At 39.2% G+C, this 20,498-nt stretch overlaps 1 protein-coding gene across 6 annotated transcripts in view; it reads right to left on the bottom strand.

Moving 5' to 3' along the window:
- Positions 1-20,498, bottom strand: part of PIEZO2 (piezo type mechanosensitive ion channel component 2) — a 298,221-nt gene that overhangs the window by 123,036 nt on the left and 154,687 nt on the right. For all 6 annotated transcript variants that reach the window (XM_033512210.1, XM_033512211.1, XM_033512212.1 and 3 more), the window contains one exon: positions 7,219-7,381. In XM_033512210.1, the coding sequence (XP_033368101.1) occupies positions 7,219-7,381 (163 nt within the window). The remainder of the gene's footprint in view (positions 1-7,218; positions 7,382-20,498) is intronic.

The following is a 20,498-nucleotide window of genomic DNA, read 5'->3' as shown; positions in this document are numbered from 1 at the left end:
AAATGCCATACACACAACCCCACAGTAAAATCTCCTGTGGGAAAGAGTAGCGCATTACAAAAAAAAGGATCAGTTATTTACTGGAAGCACATACGGACAGAAGCATTTAACGAGTCAAAGGAAATGAAAAATAAATTAATAAAGACAAGCCCAGTTCTGAATCAGGATAACAGGAAGGCAGCCCATTCAATCCTGTATACAATAGATATTGTACTGAGAGAACCAGAGATTATTTCACTTCCCGAAGTACCCATCACACCTGAGCAAACACTGAGTGATTTCAGCACACGGCTCACTGGGCCAATATTGAAATACAGTTTCACATCTTGACTTCAGAAGGTTGTCAGGCACGGAAGCCAAATGCTAGAGAGAGGGGAACTCATAGGCAGAGTTCAGTGGTTTGGCCTGAGACAATTAAACACTTATTTTTTAGTGCAAATGGAAGTGAAGGAAGGGTTGGGTTGTGACTACAAGGCACAATGCAGTTAACTGATCTAGAGCAGGTATGCACAGCGCCCACATGAAGTAATTCCTGGCCAAGAAATACACATACTGTACCAGTATGCTTCTTGCTAAGAAGGAGAATAAATAGCCCAACCATGGTGCTGTGGTTTTTTGCAAACCAAAGTGATTTGGGTACTTCTCCAGTACCACCCTGAAGACCCTCTGACTGCTGGGATGAATTGGAGAATGGGACGTCTAATCTACAAGAGGATCCAAAGTCACTTGTCTTCTGTCTTGCAGAACAACCTTTAAAGAAAGATGTAGGTTTTTTATCCCAAACTATCAGGGAAATTAATTCAAGAGAAGGAAACATTGAAGCAAAAAGAGCAGAAGAACTAAAAGAAAAAGAACTAAAAACTTTATAATGCAGCTATGAGTATATGCAATATAAATCAGATGTTTTCTAACCACCAGGAGAGCAAAATTACAGAACAGGGTAATTTCTGAAACAATGGGATGAAGGAAAATTGCCCTGTTTTTGAAATGGTGCTTCCTACCTTCAGATGGAATTGTGTGATACAGCTGCCTGCAGTAACAGCAGACTGAATTCCGCAAGCCAAGAGATTTTTCCTACTGCGTTATTCATCACTTAGGCTATCCAAAGGCAGTAGCATTCCAGGATTTTAATCTGTTGGTTAATAACTCTGTGTCTCAAAGTTTGGAAGGAAGAACTGTTAGTAACTCCAGTGAAGAGCTGCCACAAGAAGAATTGCATCCTGTCATGTTTCTCCCCGGAACAGGACAGGTGCACTGAAGTTTCCTGCCCAGCAGGCTGACAGCCTTTGGTAACACACAAGGCACTGCACTATGTAACATCATGTAGCTGCAGCCTGCTCTAGTGTAATTACACATTTGTGTTAAGACTTATCCAAAGACATGCGCATCAAACCAAGGAGCTAATGTAACTTGTAAACTTTTGACCCTTGTTAAAATGAGATGCATTAGAATTGTTACTGAGGGAGGCAGCTGCGTAAGGTCTGGCAAACTTCACCACTACAAACATCACAAGTAAAGAGATAAGGGAGACTCATCTACTCTTTTTTAAACCACAGGAAAAAAAATTAAATCCTGTTTATACCATGTTCAAAGCACACAAAGACCAAGTGGGTCTGACCAGTTCTCCAGAGGTCAGAACCAGAGAAACATTAATAAACAATTAGAAAAAGTGAGCTTGTGCTGTGCTTAATATGGACAACAAGAAGAAAAAAGATGAGGAATAACAGAGGCATCATCAGGAAGGTCAAAGAAACCAAAACATTCTAACCCTCTCTAAGAAGTTCTTTTTCCACAGTATTTCCCACAGTAGCAATAATTTTCTATCTCAGAAGAGAAGCAAATATTGAAAGAGGATATGGGAAGAAGATGTTTAGAGAAATCAGGGCCAAAGCATCCCATGTTAATTACAGCTAATCAAGTCAGGTGAACGTTTGATACTGGTAAAATCTAATTATATTAAGACACAAACACAAAGCAATGAATCACCTAAGAAGAAATATACCCATCAAAGGTTTCAAGGAAAATGGGATGGTCCTGTGGACAGGGTCATGGGCATCACTGCAAACTGCTTAAGGCAGGTTATATCTGAAGGCAAGAAGAATGAAACTGCAAAGACTGGGACATCAGACCTTTCTCAAAGCTGTTCACTTCTCTTATGCAGGACATGCAGTAGGTGATATGCTGGTAGAATTGCTCAGCCCTAAAATCTCTGAACCTGATAATCAATGTCATAATATTATCATTTAAACCAACACTAACATCTTGCCTGAAATGCTGAGGAACTGAAAATCTCTGTAGCTCAAAAGAATATTGCAGAACTATAGATTTTTCAGAAAAAGAGGTATTTAAAATGACAAAAGAAATTAAGAAAACCCCCCAGAGATTGCTTAGCTTTAAAAGGTCAAATATAGAAGATAATAAATACATTTGATTTCCCTTATATCATCTCACTCTGATTTATAACATGTAATACAAGGACCTTCCATAAAATTAAAGAGTGTTAAATTCAAAATAAAATCAAAATACACTTATTAAATTGTGAAAGTCCTTGCTTCATGACACCACTGAAGCCAAGAAATTAATGAGGTTTTAAAAGAGTCTGGATAATTATATGTTTAACAAGATTATTCAGAGCAGCTATAATTATAAATAACTTGTTTTTGGAAGGGATTTGAAACCACATGTTTTAGGATTAAAGTCATTCTCACACTAGGAGAGATCAGGATAAACTGTAACATTGCAAAGGGGTATTCTCTTACCCACTGTTGTTCTTGCCCAACAGATACCAGTTACTTTCAGGATAAGTATACCTGGGTCTAAATGTGTAATTCCTGCGCTAGAAAGTCCTTGGAAAAGGCATGGAACATGGGAACAATTCTCAGAGCCTGTCTGTTCTGTCCTGTATGGAATGTACTGCAGTTACACTTGGGGACCTGGACCAAGTGAGAGCTCTCAATGCCCTACGTGCTCAAGGTAGGAGGAAGGCAAACAGCCTGCCACTGTTCAGAAGGACAAAGCTAGGGAACCAAGCATTTTACTGCTTCTGCATGCCAAGGGACACAGGAGCCAAGACACAGATGAAGTAATAGACTTGAGGACACAAACCAAGTTCGTGGCCAAAGTGAGAACTATGCTGGTCCTCCTGATTCCAGCCCAGTATCTTGATCCAGGCCAAGCTCTCCTCACATTCTTCTTAAACTTTAGTTTATTTAAAAAAAAAAATTAAAAAAAAATCCTCTATTTCCTTTTTCTTTTCCATTTTTCCTGCCTTTTGAGATCCCAAACAGATCTCTGACTTCTGCAGAAAAGAAGATGGGCAGAAGATTTGGGACCAAGCTTGCCTCAGATTATGAGACAAAGCAAGAACCTAATGGTCCTACTTGCTTTCTAAGACATGGTGCATGAGAAACAAGCTTCAATGGGCAAGGCAGTGAATGCCTTGGGAAGAAGTTGCATTGATGACTACAACAGGTTTTTTTTCAGTTAAGATCAACACCTCTTCTAAAGTTTAACTTGTGCAACTGCAGAAGGATTTTCCTTCCTGCCACTGTCACTTAAAACATCAAGCAATTCATCCACAGTCTCAAGAAAAGGCTACTTCCTTTCTAATACCTATCAGACTGTATATACTGTATCTGCATTTTGGCACATAAACTCCCATCTGCTCCAAATCAAAAATGTCGTACTTTCAGCTGCAGCTGGGAGTTAACTGTTGTTTCTTATTTTCTTCCACCTTTCACACCTTGTGACTGGCATTATGCTTTTCGGCATTTGCAACCCAGGCCTGTCTCCAGCTGTATTCACCTGCTTTAAATTTTCTGAGCCCTAATAAAAAGGGCCTGCAGACACGTTTGCTCCAAGTGTGCAACCATTTAGGGGTGGTAATGAGTTGGACTGCAGCCTGGTATCTGGCAGACCTTCCTAGTCCATGACTCACTGTTAATTAAAACCACACTCTTTGCTTATTCCTGGGATAGCGTTACTTACAAATAATTGAGAGTCTCACTGCCTTACAGCCTCCTCCCCCAGTTCTGTTCTGTAGAATAAACTTTTCTGATGGAGATCTGTTTCCCTTAAAGTTGGATGCAGCATAATGGAGAAAGACATCAATTTTTCAATGAATCCTTGTTGTTCTTAATTTGGATTCTGATATGTTTTCTTGGTTTGAATTGCCTATCAATCCACAAGCAATATGATCCATCATGGCTGGTTTCTGGAGGATACTGCCATGCCAAAATACAGCACACAAACTACTCAACTGGAAGCATTTTTACAGCATGCCCATATATCAACTGAAATGTGATGGGCTCACACAGACCTTTGAAAAAGTCAATTTTAGCAGTATTAAACCAATTATTTAACAGGTTTTCCTATACAAAAATACTAGAAAGAGAAAATAGATTAACATTTATTTTTTAATTAAGCCTGTTTTGATAGTATTTCACTCTCCTGCAAAGCAGAGATGTGGGAATCATTCAATGTAAATAATTTAATGCAAGAAGGTAAAGCTTCAAGACACTGCTTTGACTTTGAAGTGCTGATTTCTTGATTTATAGAACCATCCATGGCTAGGCATCTATCAACCTGAAAATTACCTCTCTAAAGGCTCTACTAAGGCTGTTTAAATCAACTGATGCATTCTTAACGAAATCTTCCACCACGAATTTCTGAGCACTAGTGGCAGGAACTCTCAGCAGGAGCTCTTCAACTTGAGAATTGGCTACAGGACTGGTCAAACAAACCCAGGACTATTTCCCTTGGAGGTACAGTACCAATCTCAGCATTTTTCCTGGAGTGTCTTTTTGTAGGACAGCTGTTGCTGCAAGTCAGTTTGTGTTTTCTAATCCAATGGAATTACAGCATCAGTAATGAGCTGCACCAACATAGAACCACAGGCATCAGTCAGCTCCTGAAGAATTCAAAGAACTGGTCACTTACTAAGTCTTCCCTTTTCCAGTGTACTCTACCAAGAAAGAATTGAAAATTACATGAAACCTACATAGTTTGGATTCATTTTAGACCGTGCCAGCATTCTCCCAAATTCAGACATTCAGTGGCCTCATTTGCATATGCATTAAGTTCCTTACAGTCAGTCCTGACAAATACTTATTCCTAGCAGATTCACCTGCTTCTGCTTCCTCCTACTACTAGCAGTTATGTGCAGACAGCTGAAAGAGAAAACTGAGGTGTGGAAAAATATGTTTAATTGGTATTTGATTTTCCACTCTCCAGTTCATTCAATCTTTAAAAAGCCAGCAGATTACTGTGTTGCAGGTTCATCAACCTGGCTGTGAAGGGTAGAATTCCTTAAAGTATTTGGGATCCCCTCACATAACAGAAAATATTATCCCTTTTTTAAAAAATGTCTGTGATAGAGCTTTGGGTGTCACTAGATCCAAACACAGCTGCTATGTGCACTAAATATTCTGCAATGCATGCAGTTTACAGAACACAAATAATATTCACTGGGTTTTGATGTGAAGAATAACATATTTACACATATTTCTATTTGCCCAGTATTCATATTTCTCTGCAGTCACAGTTTTCTTCTCTCCCTCCTTCCTCCCTTGTGGAATACCCTTTCCTTGGCATTGAGGTAGCCAGTCCAGGACCAGCCCAATGAAAAGCTGCACTCTGCCATGCAATTAGTGCTTGTTTGCTCAGTTTTTTCCTTGCACTGGAGGGAAACGACTACTGAACCCTGCCTGGGAGCCAGCACTCATCCTCTCCAAGACACTGAGCTCCCTTTGACCCAGACTCCAGCCTCAGGCTCACCTCTGAACCAAAGAAAAAGTGAATATCTAAACAGCATCATCTGGTTTCAGAGGAAGAAAACTATGCCCATCTTTCTTCTGAGTTGCTGCCATCAGATTATTCCTTTTTTGTGCTTATGAATACCTTCTTTTCAGAAGATCAAGAGCACCAAAGAAGTCTGTTGGAACTTACTTTGGTAAAATAAAATTCGTTTAAGACAAGAGCTGAACACAAACCATGCTAATAAGCCACAATTCTTCCTTTTCTGGGTATAGCTCATGGTTCTAGCCTCCTGCAAAATCCATTTTGCACAGTTTCAACGATAAAGCAGATTTAAAGCTGATAAAACCGAGTTCCAGGAGACACAAAGCTTTGCATACGCACATCAAACCCTACATATCCTCCAATGTGCAGTTAAAGCACTGCAACCTTCAGGCAATCCTCAGTTGCCAGGAGTGCCCATAAGAATTCCAACTGCAACTGAGTATAAAGCACAGTCCTGATATTGATCTCTCATGTGCTAGAAACTTGACCAGCGTCTGGCACTGCCACAATCCAGACAACCAGGCAACATGAAGAGAGGCCTCTTTTTACTCTATACTGTGGCACCAAAATGGGCAACTGATCCCCCTAAGTATTTCACCCACTTCAAAGTTCAATTTCTATTTGAAATGAGCAAATTGAAATTGTCTCCCCTAAAAGTGGTGTTTTGAGAGTAAAGAAAAAACATTCCCCCCCTATGTAAAAGAAGACAGAAAATGAGCCCCAAGCCATGCTAGACAGTCTGATAAAAAACATGTTAAGATTAGTAGTAGAAATTTCTCTGCGCCCTGGCCTGAATTTCCACTGTGGCTTTTTACATTATAAAACTGTTTTCCTCTTTCTGTGGATTTTTCTGCATTTGGTATCTCTGCTACTCTTCTCCCCACTAGTAAAAGGCACAGCAAACACATCAACACTTCCAGCTAAGTCATTCCCCCAAATCATTCTCGATAAGACTCAGTATGACCAAAGTTTTAGGTAACCCCTTCCATGAATTTAGTACACATTCTCTCTTCCGTTCTTTAAGAGTCATTTCTGATAATCACTCAGATGATTCTGTTATACTTGGATAACGAATTTGGAAATAGGAATGCTATCTAAGAAACTGAGAACAGTATGTAGCAGAATAACCTTGTCAGATTTAACCAGGAGCTCTGATGAAGAAAAACTTGTGCTAGACTCTCGTGATTGTTTCTTGACTCAAAATTATTTGAAAAATCCTGTAGCATATCTACCACTTTTCATATTCTGTTTTATGTTCTCCACATAATAACTTTAGATTTTTCCAATTTAAAACCAATCATTTCATTTCCTGAAAGAAAGTTTACTTCTTAACATAGCCAGCCCTCATGAAACCGTTTCAGAACACAGGAATGTCAAAGCTCACTAGAAGCCATACAGATAGAAATGTGTATTTGATACCATCTCCTCATTTTCAAACTGCATGTTCCACTGTGCTGCATCCTCCGTTACTGGCTTCTGAAACATGTTGCGGCAGATGAGCCATATTGTCAGACTAGCAATGAACATCCCAATATCTGGTACAAATAGTCTGATCACGTTCCCAGCATCTGCTCCTTTCACACTGTATGGGATGAAAAAAAACAACAAAAAAACAAAGAAACATTTGTTACTCGTAATGACATTTTCAACTGGAACAGAAAGTAAGCTCAAGGCAAAGAAAAATCCCCAAACCCCCAGTAATAAATCATTGCAATATGGGAAATATGAGGATGATCAAGGAACTCTAGACAGACAGATACTTTTGCTCTCCAGAAGTACAAAATAAGTGATGATTTGTTGGGAGCTTCCACACTCATATTTTAGTGATATTTAGTATTTTGATTAACCCAATTCTGAATTAATTTTTTTGAGAACAATACAGGAATATCCTCCAAATTCAACAAGAAAGGTTTCAGATGAGTACCTAGGAAATCCATCTATATGAAGCACAATCCTTTGCACAATATGTGCAAAGACAACAGCATCCAGGTCCACCAAAGATGAAGGTATCCACCCTTAATTATGCCCTAATCCTTCCTCCTGGCACACAGAGGAATAACCAGAAAACCTTTAACTTTTTATCATGCTTTATTATGTTAACTGTTAATACATTTTATTCAACAGACTACCTTAATACCTTTTTGGGTATTTAAGTACAAATATTTAAATGCTAATTAATGTGTTCAACCTCTGCCAAGGAAGACTTTCTTCTCCTCTGAAAGATCTGTAAGGCATGACGATTTTTATGTAGGAAAAAACTGAACTGTATCTTTGTGCAGATTTAATTGCTTATGCTAGGAAATACAGCTTTCTGGATTTGGATGTGGTGCCTGAATTTGGTTCACTGTTAAAAAAGAGAGCCTGGATTTAGGTTTAGTGGCACACAACAGTTTATTAAGCTGCTGAATGCACATATTAAACTCTCAGCTATTAATGAGGGGATATAATTGTAATTATTTGAAAGTGTGAAGTTACGGCTTTTTAAATGTGCAGCTCCAATTTTATTTTTTTTGTAGGGCTTTATGTCTGTAATCAGTTCTGAGGACAGGTGAGGCATCTGTATAGTTCCTTAGGCATAGATGAGAGCAAGAGCAGTTCATAGCCTGAACTGGTAGAAAACCTAGTAGGTTGTTTCACAGATGCAAAGAAAGAGGTCACCTCTGGCCTTTCCTCATGGCAGCTTTGAAGCCTAAAAGAAGCTGTTTGTGAAGCAGTTACCTGCAACTGCTGTGATTAAATGCAGGCCTGGAGTATCAAAAAAGTCTCTAATGTGATTACAATACAACCACTGTCGAGAACTGTGTGGGTCTGCAGATACACCCACGATCAAATCCAACATTTCCATCACTGCTGCTGACCCAGCTTTTCCACTGATGTGTATCTTGCAAAATAACATATGCTTAAAGTGGGAATAAGGTAAGTGATCATAAAGCTAGCTTTAATGTTTGTTTCAACAGCTTAACCTTGAATCATCATGCACTGTATGGCAGCTAAATAGCTTGAAAATATTTTGCTAACAGCTTTCAGTTGTCGTGAAACAGAGAAAGAGAATTAAGTAATTGAAAATCTTGCAAAAGAATTAAATGGCAAAGTCCTTGCTGGACTGCTTGCTTGTTTCTTGTGCCACTGGGACCAGCACAGCATGATGTAGACACAACTGGCCTATGAGAGCATGCCCTCTCATTACAGAAAATCCAGGCTTGACATGAGTCCCCCATTCATTTTGCAGTACAGTGGCTCTTACTGTCACTGAAGATTAGCCCAGGCTGCACTTCAGGAGGAAGAGGTAAAAAAAGTACATGTTTAATGAATCTTCTTCCCAACAACAGAGCACAGGGGTTTCATAATAATGTTAATGAATTTTTTTCAATAATCCTGATCACTATGCTGAAACAGGCCTGTTAAACTGGTTTTACTGAATATCTGGCAAAAAAAAATAAAAAAATCTGAATTCTTGATTCTGAAAGTTTCACTTGAGTATTTTTTCAAAACAATTGAAACACACTCTCAATCCAGAATTAATTAGTATAAGAACAAGAGAAATTTGCTAGGCTCACATTGAAAATTGGGTCAGATTACTTCTACATAACACTTCTGTAAGTGATTTTTTTTCTTTACACAGATCGGGAGTCTTAATTAACTGAAAATCGAAAATTAATTTTGCATCACTTCTGAAGTCCTTCAGATTCAACTACTCACATGTGTACAAATTAAAAAGCGGCAGCCTTCAAGTACCAGTGTTTCTTAGCCACACCAGGTTCTCCTTCCTCACATTGTACTCCCATGGAGCCACGCTGTGTCTTCCTCTGCATATCCCACTCCCCAAACTAAGGGGATACCCCTGTGGGAGCCCTGCCCTTGGTGCAGCTCACATTTCTTTCCAAACCAAGTGCTTCTGATCTTTTAAAATAAATTATTTAGTGTGTTGTTGTGAGAGATGTAACATACAGCTCAGGCTAGCAACAGAGAGCCTGAACAGTGATATCTAACCACGGAGCAGGGAAAAATTCTGCACATGAATAGTTTATTCACCAAAACCAGTTGCAAATGTATGCTGTCCCCTCCTCCCCACAAAAAGGAAAACAAATTGTCCTTGGTGTGATAATTAAAAAGGAAACAAAAGATCACTTGAAAGCAGAGAAATGTATATTCTCCTGTATGGCAGAATAATAAACTGCTTCATTTGACCCCAAGTAATTTACTCCCAATTTTTTTCACAGCATAAACTAAAACAAAAATCAGTTATTCCCACTTGCTATCTCTGGCAATACAAAAAAGAATGGCAAATACTGTGATCATTCCACAAACATTTCTCACTTTATTTGCGCATTCACACATGGTCATATTTTGCATTTGATAACAGTCTATACATTGTGCTCTTTCCTCCAAAAGAGGCTTTCAAACTATGAAGTTAAACAGAAGAACAGGAAACCTATTCAGATCTCCTACAACAACTTTTTTTTTTTAAATCCCTGCAAGAATCTCATGGTGTTCAATGAATTGGTCATAGCCTTTGATCTACAGCTGCTAAAGCATAAGTTATTCACTTAAACCAAATAATTTACCTACAGGGCAGCTTTAGTTGTAATAGATACCAGTGATTGAAGCTTATAACTCAGCCAGAAACATACTCTGCAGTATAATTACAGCAAATGGCAGCTTTAGTTTTTCCTTCTTTCTTACAGGATGCAGAAGAAAACAGTGTGGACATACACACACCCCCACACCATAAAATGGATTAAGGGTTTCAAATGTTTTTTTTTTACTTTCCTTTGACCAAATCAATCAAACTGCACACAATTTTTAAAAGAAGAGCCTACTACAGTCAGGGTTGCAAGAGTTACTCTGCGAAAAAAATAACTTTTGTAGGACAAAAGGAGTTTCACTGACTTTTCTGTCAATATGTGAAACTGTTTTATCATATCAACAGACTCCTAATATGGCAGTTTCATCATCAGACAATGTGCTCATCTGCTAATTTCAGCTGAATACTTTAAAGTTACTACTTTAGAAAGGGATCTTCTGTATTTTCTGTGTATATACAGAATTCTTCTAGGACACTGTGACCCTGGTCTATTCCTGAATTTCTCTGCGGCTCAAGAAACTAAGCAAAACTTCCTACTTTATCTGCATTGAGAATAGAGTTAGCTGTGGACACACATGTTAATACTGTTCTCTTAATTCATGTACACTCCCTGGTAGTTGAACAAAAAAACAAATGCCAGCATAATGAAACATGACATTCTTGTTTGAAGCTGTAGAAATCAGAATTTCAGTTTTCTTAAAATAAAATTTTCACCTTTTGCCTTTCTAGAATAGCTGTTACTCACAAACTAAAATAATTCATCTCCTACTGAATGTACAAAGCTTTGGTGAACAGTGAAGTGTTAATACTGCCACATCTGGCCTGATTTCGTTTTTTAGAATGGCAGACACTCTAAATTCCTTTTTTTCAGATTTACAGAATAAAACCAGAAAGGCAGCAGAGCTATTAGAATTGGAACTGCAATGGTTTCAATTCTACAAAAAAGTGAAATATATAGCAACACACATGAGACACCATGCATAATGTATAAAATAGACCACACATAAAATGAATGCCACCAGTCTTCAACTTTAAATACTTACTATTTTGTTACAAATAAACAAAAACTAGAAAGAACAACCAGTCTTTCTTAAACATAACTAAAATTAATGCAGCAATGTATCACAATGTTAAGCTTATGCTAGACAATAAATAAGATAATGCTTCCAGATTAAAGAATTGTAAAAAGCTTGATTTTATATTGGATACTGGGTAAACAAAGTATTTTAAAGGTTTGGGGTTTTTTTTTTCAGTTTTAGAATGTTATCAAGGGTCTAATTCATGCATTCTACATCTTTCCATACATGCATGCATCTTTCCTCTTTTCCCCTCTGGGGTTTTCTATAGCATCTCTTTACTTTCTAATTAATTTAATATTAAATTACTGAATTAACAGTTAGCAAGTGATAAACTAAGGAAGAGATGCCTAGATGCTAATAATTTCCATTCATCTGTTTGGTGACTGTGAAACATCTGATAATTTTTAATTTGATCTAATATTTCAGGGTAATTAATGCACCGCTGTAGATGCTTACAGCTGAATTCCCATGGGCTTCATCTACAGCTTTTACCAACATTTAGTTTGGAGGTAAAGCAGACACAAGAATCATAAGCATGGAAACATGGACTGGCAGTATTTCACAGGTGCCATGCAGTATCATGAACGATGCATTTATCACTAGTATCCTCTCTGATCCACAAATAGCAGAAACTTCGAGGGTACCAAAGGCTACTAATGAGATGGCCTTGAGATGTGCCTGCTGATCCTTGCTGTTGGAAGAGGGTGTTGGGGATGGATGCAGCTAGAAGCTAGTTTAAGAGGCTCCTCATCCTCTCTCAGCTGGAAATAAGGATGAAATGTCTGACTCCATACTTACACTCTGCTGGGAAACTCCCGCTTTACTCATCAGAGTCTGAGGATTGCAGACCCAGCCTGAGCAACTTCAGTGAACATAGGACTCTTACAGTCTGTATTCCTGGTGCCATACTTGTCCCTGCTGGCTCAAAATACAAGTTTTCTATGATGTTGGTTCACACGGCAACCTTGCCACCACATTCAGGTCAAACCTGTGCCGTGGGTAAAGTTTACAAGCTGCTGAGCACTAGTAGGTCTGCCCTTAGTCCTTTCCTTGCTCAAAAGACAAATTGAAAATAAATTATATCATAAAAACAAAAAAACAAACTTAGAAATATTAATATCTATAGTCCTGTGCATGCTCACTCTCCCTCCTGCACTGCCTTAATATGATGGTCCTTTCAGTTCATGCAGAGCATGGCATGTGTTTTGCCCAAAATACCTGAAGTTGCATTTTCAGAGAATATTGGTTGTGCAAAGTAAATGCATGGGAGGAAGAGGGAAGCAAAAATGCATAGAAAACTACTTATAAAAATATTTAACATGCACTGACCTACCCAACACACAAGTTCAAAGGGCTCCTGAAGTATTTGCGAAATCTAAATCACTGCTTACAAACTATGTCTGCACGGATTCAAAAACCAAAAGTACACTTTGCTTTTTCAGAAAGGATACCTTGCAATGAAGAACATACTCTGTATTGCAAAAGTGCTTAACCACGTATTAACCAAACATTTGCTTTCCAAACACCACTGTGCAGAGAGAGCAAGCAGTTATTTGAAACTAAATGTACATTGCCAAGATTTTGCTGCCTTGTTGCTTGCATGAAACATTAAACATGAAGAAATTATGGACATGTGCAATAAGTAAAGCATTGGTGTGTGGCAACTTTTCCTTTTCTAAAGCACCCATTGTTTCTTTTTGTTCATTGATCTTCTAAGAAAGGGCAAACTCCAGCTTGCCCAGGGCAGCGCACAGATTTAAACTTCAGCAGGGGTTTTCAGCTATCACGCGAAGCACTCAGCTGCACTACTGCCAGACTCGTGACAGCACAACATTCAGCTCGCTTTGCCCGTGTCCCACAGCTCCAAATGTGGAGCAGGACTCATGCTGCACAGCCAAAAGGAAGTGAATGAAATCCCCTCCACACCCATGGGCTGTATGTGCCAGCCCCACAGCACGGTGGTGGAAATGACAAGTCCACCCCCTACACAAATTATTTCAGGTCAAAATGGGAGTGTGATCCTAGAAGGAGGCAGAGCCAAAGTGAGCAGAAGAGACCTGAGGACAACTCAGCTATAAGTGGATTTTGGTCTTAACTCTTTAAAGAATCTCCCTCTTTCAACTTTGAATGTTTCTCACACAAGCTTCTCACTCAGGCTCTCATTGTATATGGATTTAGCTTAAGCACTAATTCAGTATTCACTGATCTCTGCAAAACATTCCCAGTTAAATTTGTCCATAATGCTCATAAATATTTGGTAACTGGCAGCAAAGTGTTTACATAAAGGCATACAGATATCCATATGTTCCACAATAGTCCTGACTAAAAGAGAGTGCTGACAATCTGAAGCAGGCTGACATGCGGTGATTATTTCAAAACATATTTTCTCCCTCTCTCTGCAGTTTTCATACTCTGGTTGGAGCATGAACAGATCATCACTTCAAGCTACTTTTCATTTCATTCTGTTGCCAGCATATAACATAATCAGAGAAAGTAAAAGACACATCTAGATTTTCCAGTCAGCTGCAGATGAGGAGGGAATAGTATTTCCCTCAATTACAGTAACCAACATCTTAAGTTACTGTCATTTTACCCAGCAAGTTCTCTCCAATACAGACGAAATGCACATAACTACCAGTGGTTCAGTCTGAAGTGTCCACTGCACTTCAGTGTTTGCACAGGAGACCCTCCTGTCCCACAAGACTCATTTCTAATTTAAAACCATCCAAGTGATTGTTTGCTCAGATGGGACCATTCAACCTCAAGTCTTCCATATGAATAGCTCCCAGTCTACCCTGCCTGCTCTAAACATGCCCATCTTTCTCTTCACAGCATCAAGCATAACAGGACAGAAAGCAACATCTAACCTTTCTCATCACCACTTGACCGAAAATCCCAGTGGTTTAGAGGCAACAGCACATGGACATTGCTGGAAGCAGGCTCCAGCCATCAGAGGCATGGGTACAATATCTCCCCTCACCCCCCTGCTGATTTCCATTAAAACTGGCCAAAGGAAACATCCTCATTCATCCCAGGTGCACTTTGTTTAATTCTACAGCGTCAATCAAAAAAGAAGTGGAGTAGAAATCAGTGGCAAACTAAATATCCCAATGCCATTAGATGTTGCTTCTAATTTTTCTGAAAATGGAGCCTATAACACAATCTCTGGGTGGCAAACACCACCCAGAGTGGTTCATCCATGCGGGAGGGGAGAGGACTAGTCCCCTGCACTGCTTGATGCCATCTGCTCAAGTGGTTTGGTGGCTGGATGTGTGGCCACCAAAGACCTTTCTCAAGTGTGGGAGGCAACTGTGGCAGTGTTTTGCCAGTGTGGGAGGTTCTTACCTCGTCTTAGCATTGGAAAACCCGGGATTTCTCAGATCCAAACTGGGCAAAAAGGAGCTGAAGTGCTCCAGGTTGGCTGGGTGCCCGGTGTGAGCACACTGCCGCAGGCTGGTCAGACCCAGCACACGGTGTGTTCCTGCTCCACCAGCCACAGGCTCCCTTCTGTTTCACGTGCCAATCGCTATTTGGAGATCTCACATGATTTACTCATGAGCAAATCCCAACAAAAACAAAATAAAACACAAAGCCAAACTGTTAAGCATGCATCCTAGAGAGTTTTTTTTTATACTAATGGCAATGCTGATTGCTCTCCAGATTAAAACAAAGACTGGCTCACATTCTGCTGCTGGTGGGTTTACCACTGTACTGCTCCCAGCTACCACTGTACTGCAGGAGGCTGGGCTGTGCCAAGAAAAACACTGACAACAGTCTCACAACTCAAGGGCTCAAGGAGCACAGGCCATAAAATATCTTCTATCAGATGTTTCTTTTCTTTGAATCCCTAGGTTAAATGGCATGAGAAAAGTTAGCTGAAATTAATTTAGCTGAAAAGAAAATAAGCACAAGGGGTGGTAGGAAATGAGCAACCTGAAAATTGAACACAAACAGTTGGATAAATAAGATTAATCCGGAACAGAGATGACTTCTAAGAGAGCCTTATGCCAATGCTGGGCCAGCCCAGACCATCAGATCCACATGATACAATGACAGGTTCCAGAGGCACAAAGATTCTACATGGAAATTGTTCTAGCACAGAGAAATTTTCTCCTCACTTGCAGTTAGCAATGAGGACATATCTGAGGTACCAAATCCAACAGCAATGATGAAACCTCAGGCAAAGCTTTGCCATAATTTTCTTCTTTCTATTCCATTATACCTTCCTTACTTGTCACCATCTCTTAGTCTGTAGTGACATGAGGTTACTCTTCGTTTTACAAAGTATCTAGACTACCTTACCATGCTGTTAGAAACTGCAGAGTAATAATCACACATTTTTCAGCTTTTGCTTTCAAAGTAGTAGAAATTAATCATTTTCTTGTTAAGTTATTAAAAATAACCCTGTTCTACTTCAGGCTTCTTTTCACTTTAATCTCATTGGGTTGCTGACTGCACATATGCTGCAGTTGTTAGCAGAAAGTAAATTTACCCATTTGATCCCTGAGACTCATGATCTCTTACTTGTCTCCCCAGTTTTATCTAAGGCTCACCTGGGCACCTTATTAAGCCCTTTTGTTTGTTTAACCACTAGTGTCACATAAAAAAGATTATAAGCTGCCATCATGCAATTTGGGAATTCTCCTGTCATAAATGTGCAGCCAATATAACAACCCTGGCAGAGGCTGGCAGAGAAGTATCAGAATGAAAACAGGCATACTGTGCACTGCTAACATTTGCTAGAATGACTGACCACCTTCCACAGTTCTCTCTCTTGAAAATCTAAGTCTCCAAGTAAAATAGAAAAGAATAGAACAGCGCAGTTAGACAGGTCCTACAGTTCTGGTCCAGCTTCCTGACCACTTTAAGACTGACCAAAAGTTAAAGCATCTTATTAAATGAATTGTCCTGATGCCTCTGACTAGCTGACAAGGCCAAAGTCCTCAGACACTCCTCACAGGACATGCCTTCCAGCCCTTCTACCAGATTTGCTGGCCTCTTCCAGGGAAGGACTTCAGCATCCTTCTTAAATCATGGGGCCCACAACTGCACATAGTGCTCAAGGTGAGGCTGCACTGACTCTGCATACAGGGCAAAATGTCGGGTGCATCACAGTCTCTTACCCTTTTTCTGAAACCACTGATTTTAATTATTGCCATCTTACTGCCACAGACTACAATGAGCTCTGCCTTTAAGTTATCCATTTACTTATTTGGTTTCAGACCTCTGGCTGATCATACTAACAAGAGGAATCACCCTCTTTCTGCTCAAAGAAGCTCAAAGGGCCATCAATATTCTGCACATGCACAAAACTGAAGCTGCTTAGTTAGAGCCTGTACCAATCCCAAATGACTGAGGAATGGGAATGGCATGAAAAACCTCCTTGGTTTGTTCTGTTGAAACTGTACTTCTGAGGATCACCACCACTACCAGAGGAAGTCCTAGAGTGGAGACATCTACAGCTGAAGGCCTGCTATATGAGCATGATTTTGCAAAGGTATGTAGCAGCATGTGTGGTACTTCTGATTCAGCAACTGCTCTCCAGAGGTCCTCTCCAAGCACCTTCACCTGGAATTCGGCCTTGAAAAAAGCTGATACAACACAAAAATATGATATTGTGATTGAAAAAGTTGTATCTTGACTCGCATGGGTCCCCACAACAGTTTCCAAAAAAAAAAAGGCAGAACAGAAATAACAAAACAAGATTGACTAAAAGGATGTTTCAGAGACTTCATTAAGAATTAATACAGTTTTTTGTCTTTCCAAGTTTTATCATCTCTGAGACACTAAAGAGAAGGATAAATTTCTTTGCTCACTCATTTTGTCATGGAAAGAGAGAGCCAGATGATCAGCTGATACCAATTATAAATTATTGGTCAAGATTACAGAAGGAAATGAAATATGGGGGCTGACTGATCCAATTTTGAGCAGCACTGAACTGGAGCAGATGTGAGCATTGAACCCTGCAACTCTTTCCTCCCACATGCCTTTTTCTCCTCTGAATGGTAGCCCATGAAGGGAAAACTTGGCTTCTCAGTAAGTTCCCGTAATTCATCTAGGTTCCACAATAACAGCATATATTCCTTTGCCTTCTGACAGTATGTAGAGACCACAGAAATCCCCAGTGAACTCGGGGTGTTAACCTCCATTCCACTTTTCTCATCATATGCATATGGAAATGAGTATTTTCCTGGCTGCTTGGAAGAGTCAGTACAGAACATTTACTCATGTCAAAAACCCTATACTGTGGAGCTGACTTCCAGGGCTAGATTAATTTTTCAATAGGAGGGGAGGGAGGGAGGGAGGGAGGAAAGGAAGGAGAATGAAGGAAGGAGGGAGAAGAGAAGGAAGGAGGGAGAAGAGAAGGAAGGAAGGAGAAGAGAATGAAGGAAGGAGAAGAGAATGAAGGAAGGAGAAGAGAAGGAAGGAGGGAGAAGAGGAAGAGGAAGAGGAAGAGGAAGAGGAAGAGGAAGAGGAAGAGGAAGAGGAAGAGGAAGAGGAAGAGGAAGAGGAAGAGGAAGAGAAGAGGAAGAGAAGAGAAGAGTGAAGAGAAAAACAGAGATTTTCTCTATTTTTTTTCTGATTAACTATTCACCACTTTACACTACTCTTTCACATTAGCTCACCATTTGCCCAGACCATCTAATACTAATCTTCCTGTGTAATACAAAGTCTGCTAAACTTTTCTGTTCACTCAGCTACATTCTTTGGACATGTAGAAAAGCCCTTCATATACCTGATTCTATTTCTCTAAGTTTTCTAGTCACTCTGAGCATCTCCAGAGCTCTCAAAAAGAAGAGTGTTTGACCACTCTTTAAATACATTTTAGGACTTGTGCACAGTGGGATTATTGTAACTAGTGTAACAATGAGTGTCATTGAATGCACAGCTAATAGGTATTTTATTTTAAAAGAACAGGTTCTTACTTTAAAAACCACACTTTGTTAGCCAAAAGAAAATTATGAAATGAATGTACAAAACCACTATGACAGAACCCACATATATATTCTTTCACCTTTTTAATTATACCATGCTTTATCATTTTATCTTTGTATGACTTCTTATCCTTGTTTTTTGCATTTGTGTGCTTTATCTTCTTTACTGACAAGTTTCTAATTTGAAAGTTTTAACTGATTTTATTGCTCATTCACAACTGCATCTGCTGCAGCAATGAATCTTTCAGTTGTGCAATCACTTGCCAATGTCATCACACGGCAGTGGGATGCAGTCAGATGGCAAACACACACATACACTAAAGCTACAGGAAGACTGCAAATAAATAAAAAGTAACCATAGTAGTTTTTAACATGCTGAATCAAAAAGAAAGAAATGTTATGACACTGCAGTGACAGTGGGAGGGAAGGGAAGAAGATATGCCAGACGCAGAAGATGACAGATATGCTGCTGTTTGTAGAGCAATGTGGAACAAATATAAAATCTGCACTGCTGTTCCCACTCTGTCAGCTTGGCTGCCTGCATTCTGCAGAAACAGATCTCTAACAGTCTCTGGATCTGCTCTCACAGTGCAGAAATCAGGCTGGCATGCTGGAGACAAGATAGCTTAAAGCCATTCCCCTTCTAGACTGAGATAGAGTTACACTATGAGTAAAAAAGCTATCCATAGTGTTGGAAGCATTGGAAGTGGTTTTATAAAGTATTTGGCTTGGCTTCTAAACACACCTTTGCTCTACTGTTAGAGAAATTCTATGGTGTGTGTTAGGAAACTTCAGCCATGCTGATAAAAAAATGAGTTTCAGGTTTGTTTGATGGACTTCTCCAAGTCCATAAAAAAAAATAAAAAAAAAAGGAAAAAAGTGAGGAATCTTCTTATTCATAAAACATCTTGTAATTAATAACACTATGGTGCTTCTCATCTTCCCATCTACACACAGCTATAGTAGATGTAGCTGTAGTAGGTTTATCACAGCACATCACTTGATTAAGAGATTGATTTGCCTCCAGGATGTTTGCACACCAGCTCCCTTTGTGGGCGCACAGGAGGCTGAACAGGAAGCAGGACTGTTCTGCTTCCCACAAGTGGCTTCTTGAACTTCAGCCTGTACAGACAGAGGAGATTAAAACCCAGTCATCACACAACTGTGCTTTATTTGTATAACAATATGATTTTCCTCTGGACTACCCGATGGGATGCGCACCTTGGATTTTTAATACTTGAATTCTCTCTAACTTAGAGACTTTAGAATTCTCTAAATTCTACAGAATTGACTGTATTCCCTAAAAAATAGTTTATTTATTTATATCACTAACAATGAATTTTTGCCTTGGTTTAATAATGTTTACTCTCATGAGACATTATCTTTGAAATCAACTGAGTTGCATATAATTAAGGACTGTGTGTTCAGACATCTAGGAAATTCACATTGCTACTTTCTACATTGTTTAAAAAGAAGATGGCAAAGTATCTGCAATCAACCCAGAAGAAACTCCTTTCTTGGCATATTACAGTGATGCACACTAGAGAATAGCCATGAATAGTATAATTATTTTAGGTAGAGATTGTTTATGTTACCATTAAGACAACTATTTAAACATAAAGATGGGGGGCTAAAACCCAAAAAAATCTCTTAAATCTGCTCAAAACAAATGAAGTTACTTTAGTGAATGTTTACATATTTTGTGATAGTTTTATCACATTTTCTTAATAAGGACAGCTTTGAGAAAATCCCACAAGTAAGGAAGCAATTACTTTAAGTGTTTTTAGCCATGTGGTGATCATCTCCTAAAAAGGTTCTATAAAAAAAAGTCTCCCTTGGTGAATTATTTTTACTGTCTCACAGATATGCTACGCAAAGGCTACAAAACCATCACTAGCAATATATTAAAAAATATTCTATTACCATATTATTATATGGTTGCTAGGAAGAAATGTGTTTGTTTTGCAAAAGCTAGGACAGTATATCACAAAACTTTTGAAAACGACATCTGCCAAAATTCAGCTTTTATTTTAGCTCAAGTTTAAAATTACATGAGGGGAGGGGAGGGGAGGAGAGGAGAGGAGAGGAGAGGAGAGGAGA

Source organism: Parus major, chromosome 2 (assembly GCF_001522545.3).
Source record: "Parus major isolate Abel chromosome 2, Parus_major1.1, whole genome shotgun sequence".
In the NCBI taxonomy this organism is placed as follows: Eukaryota; Metazoa; Chordata; class Aves; order Passeriformes; family Paridae; genus Parus; species Parus major.
This window is presented reverse-complemented; position numbering and strand designations above follow the sequence as displayed.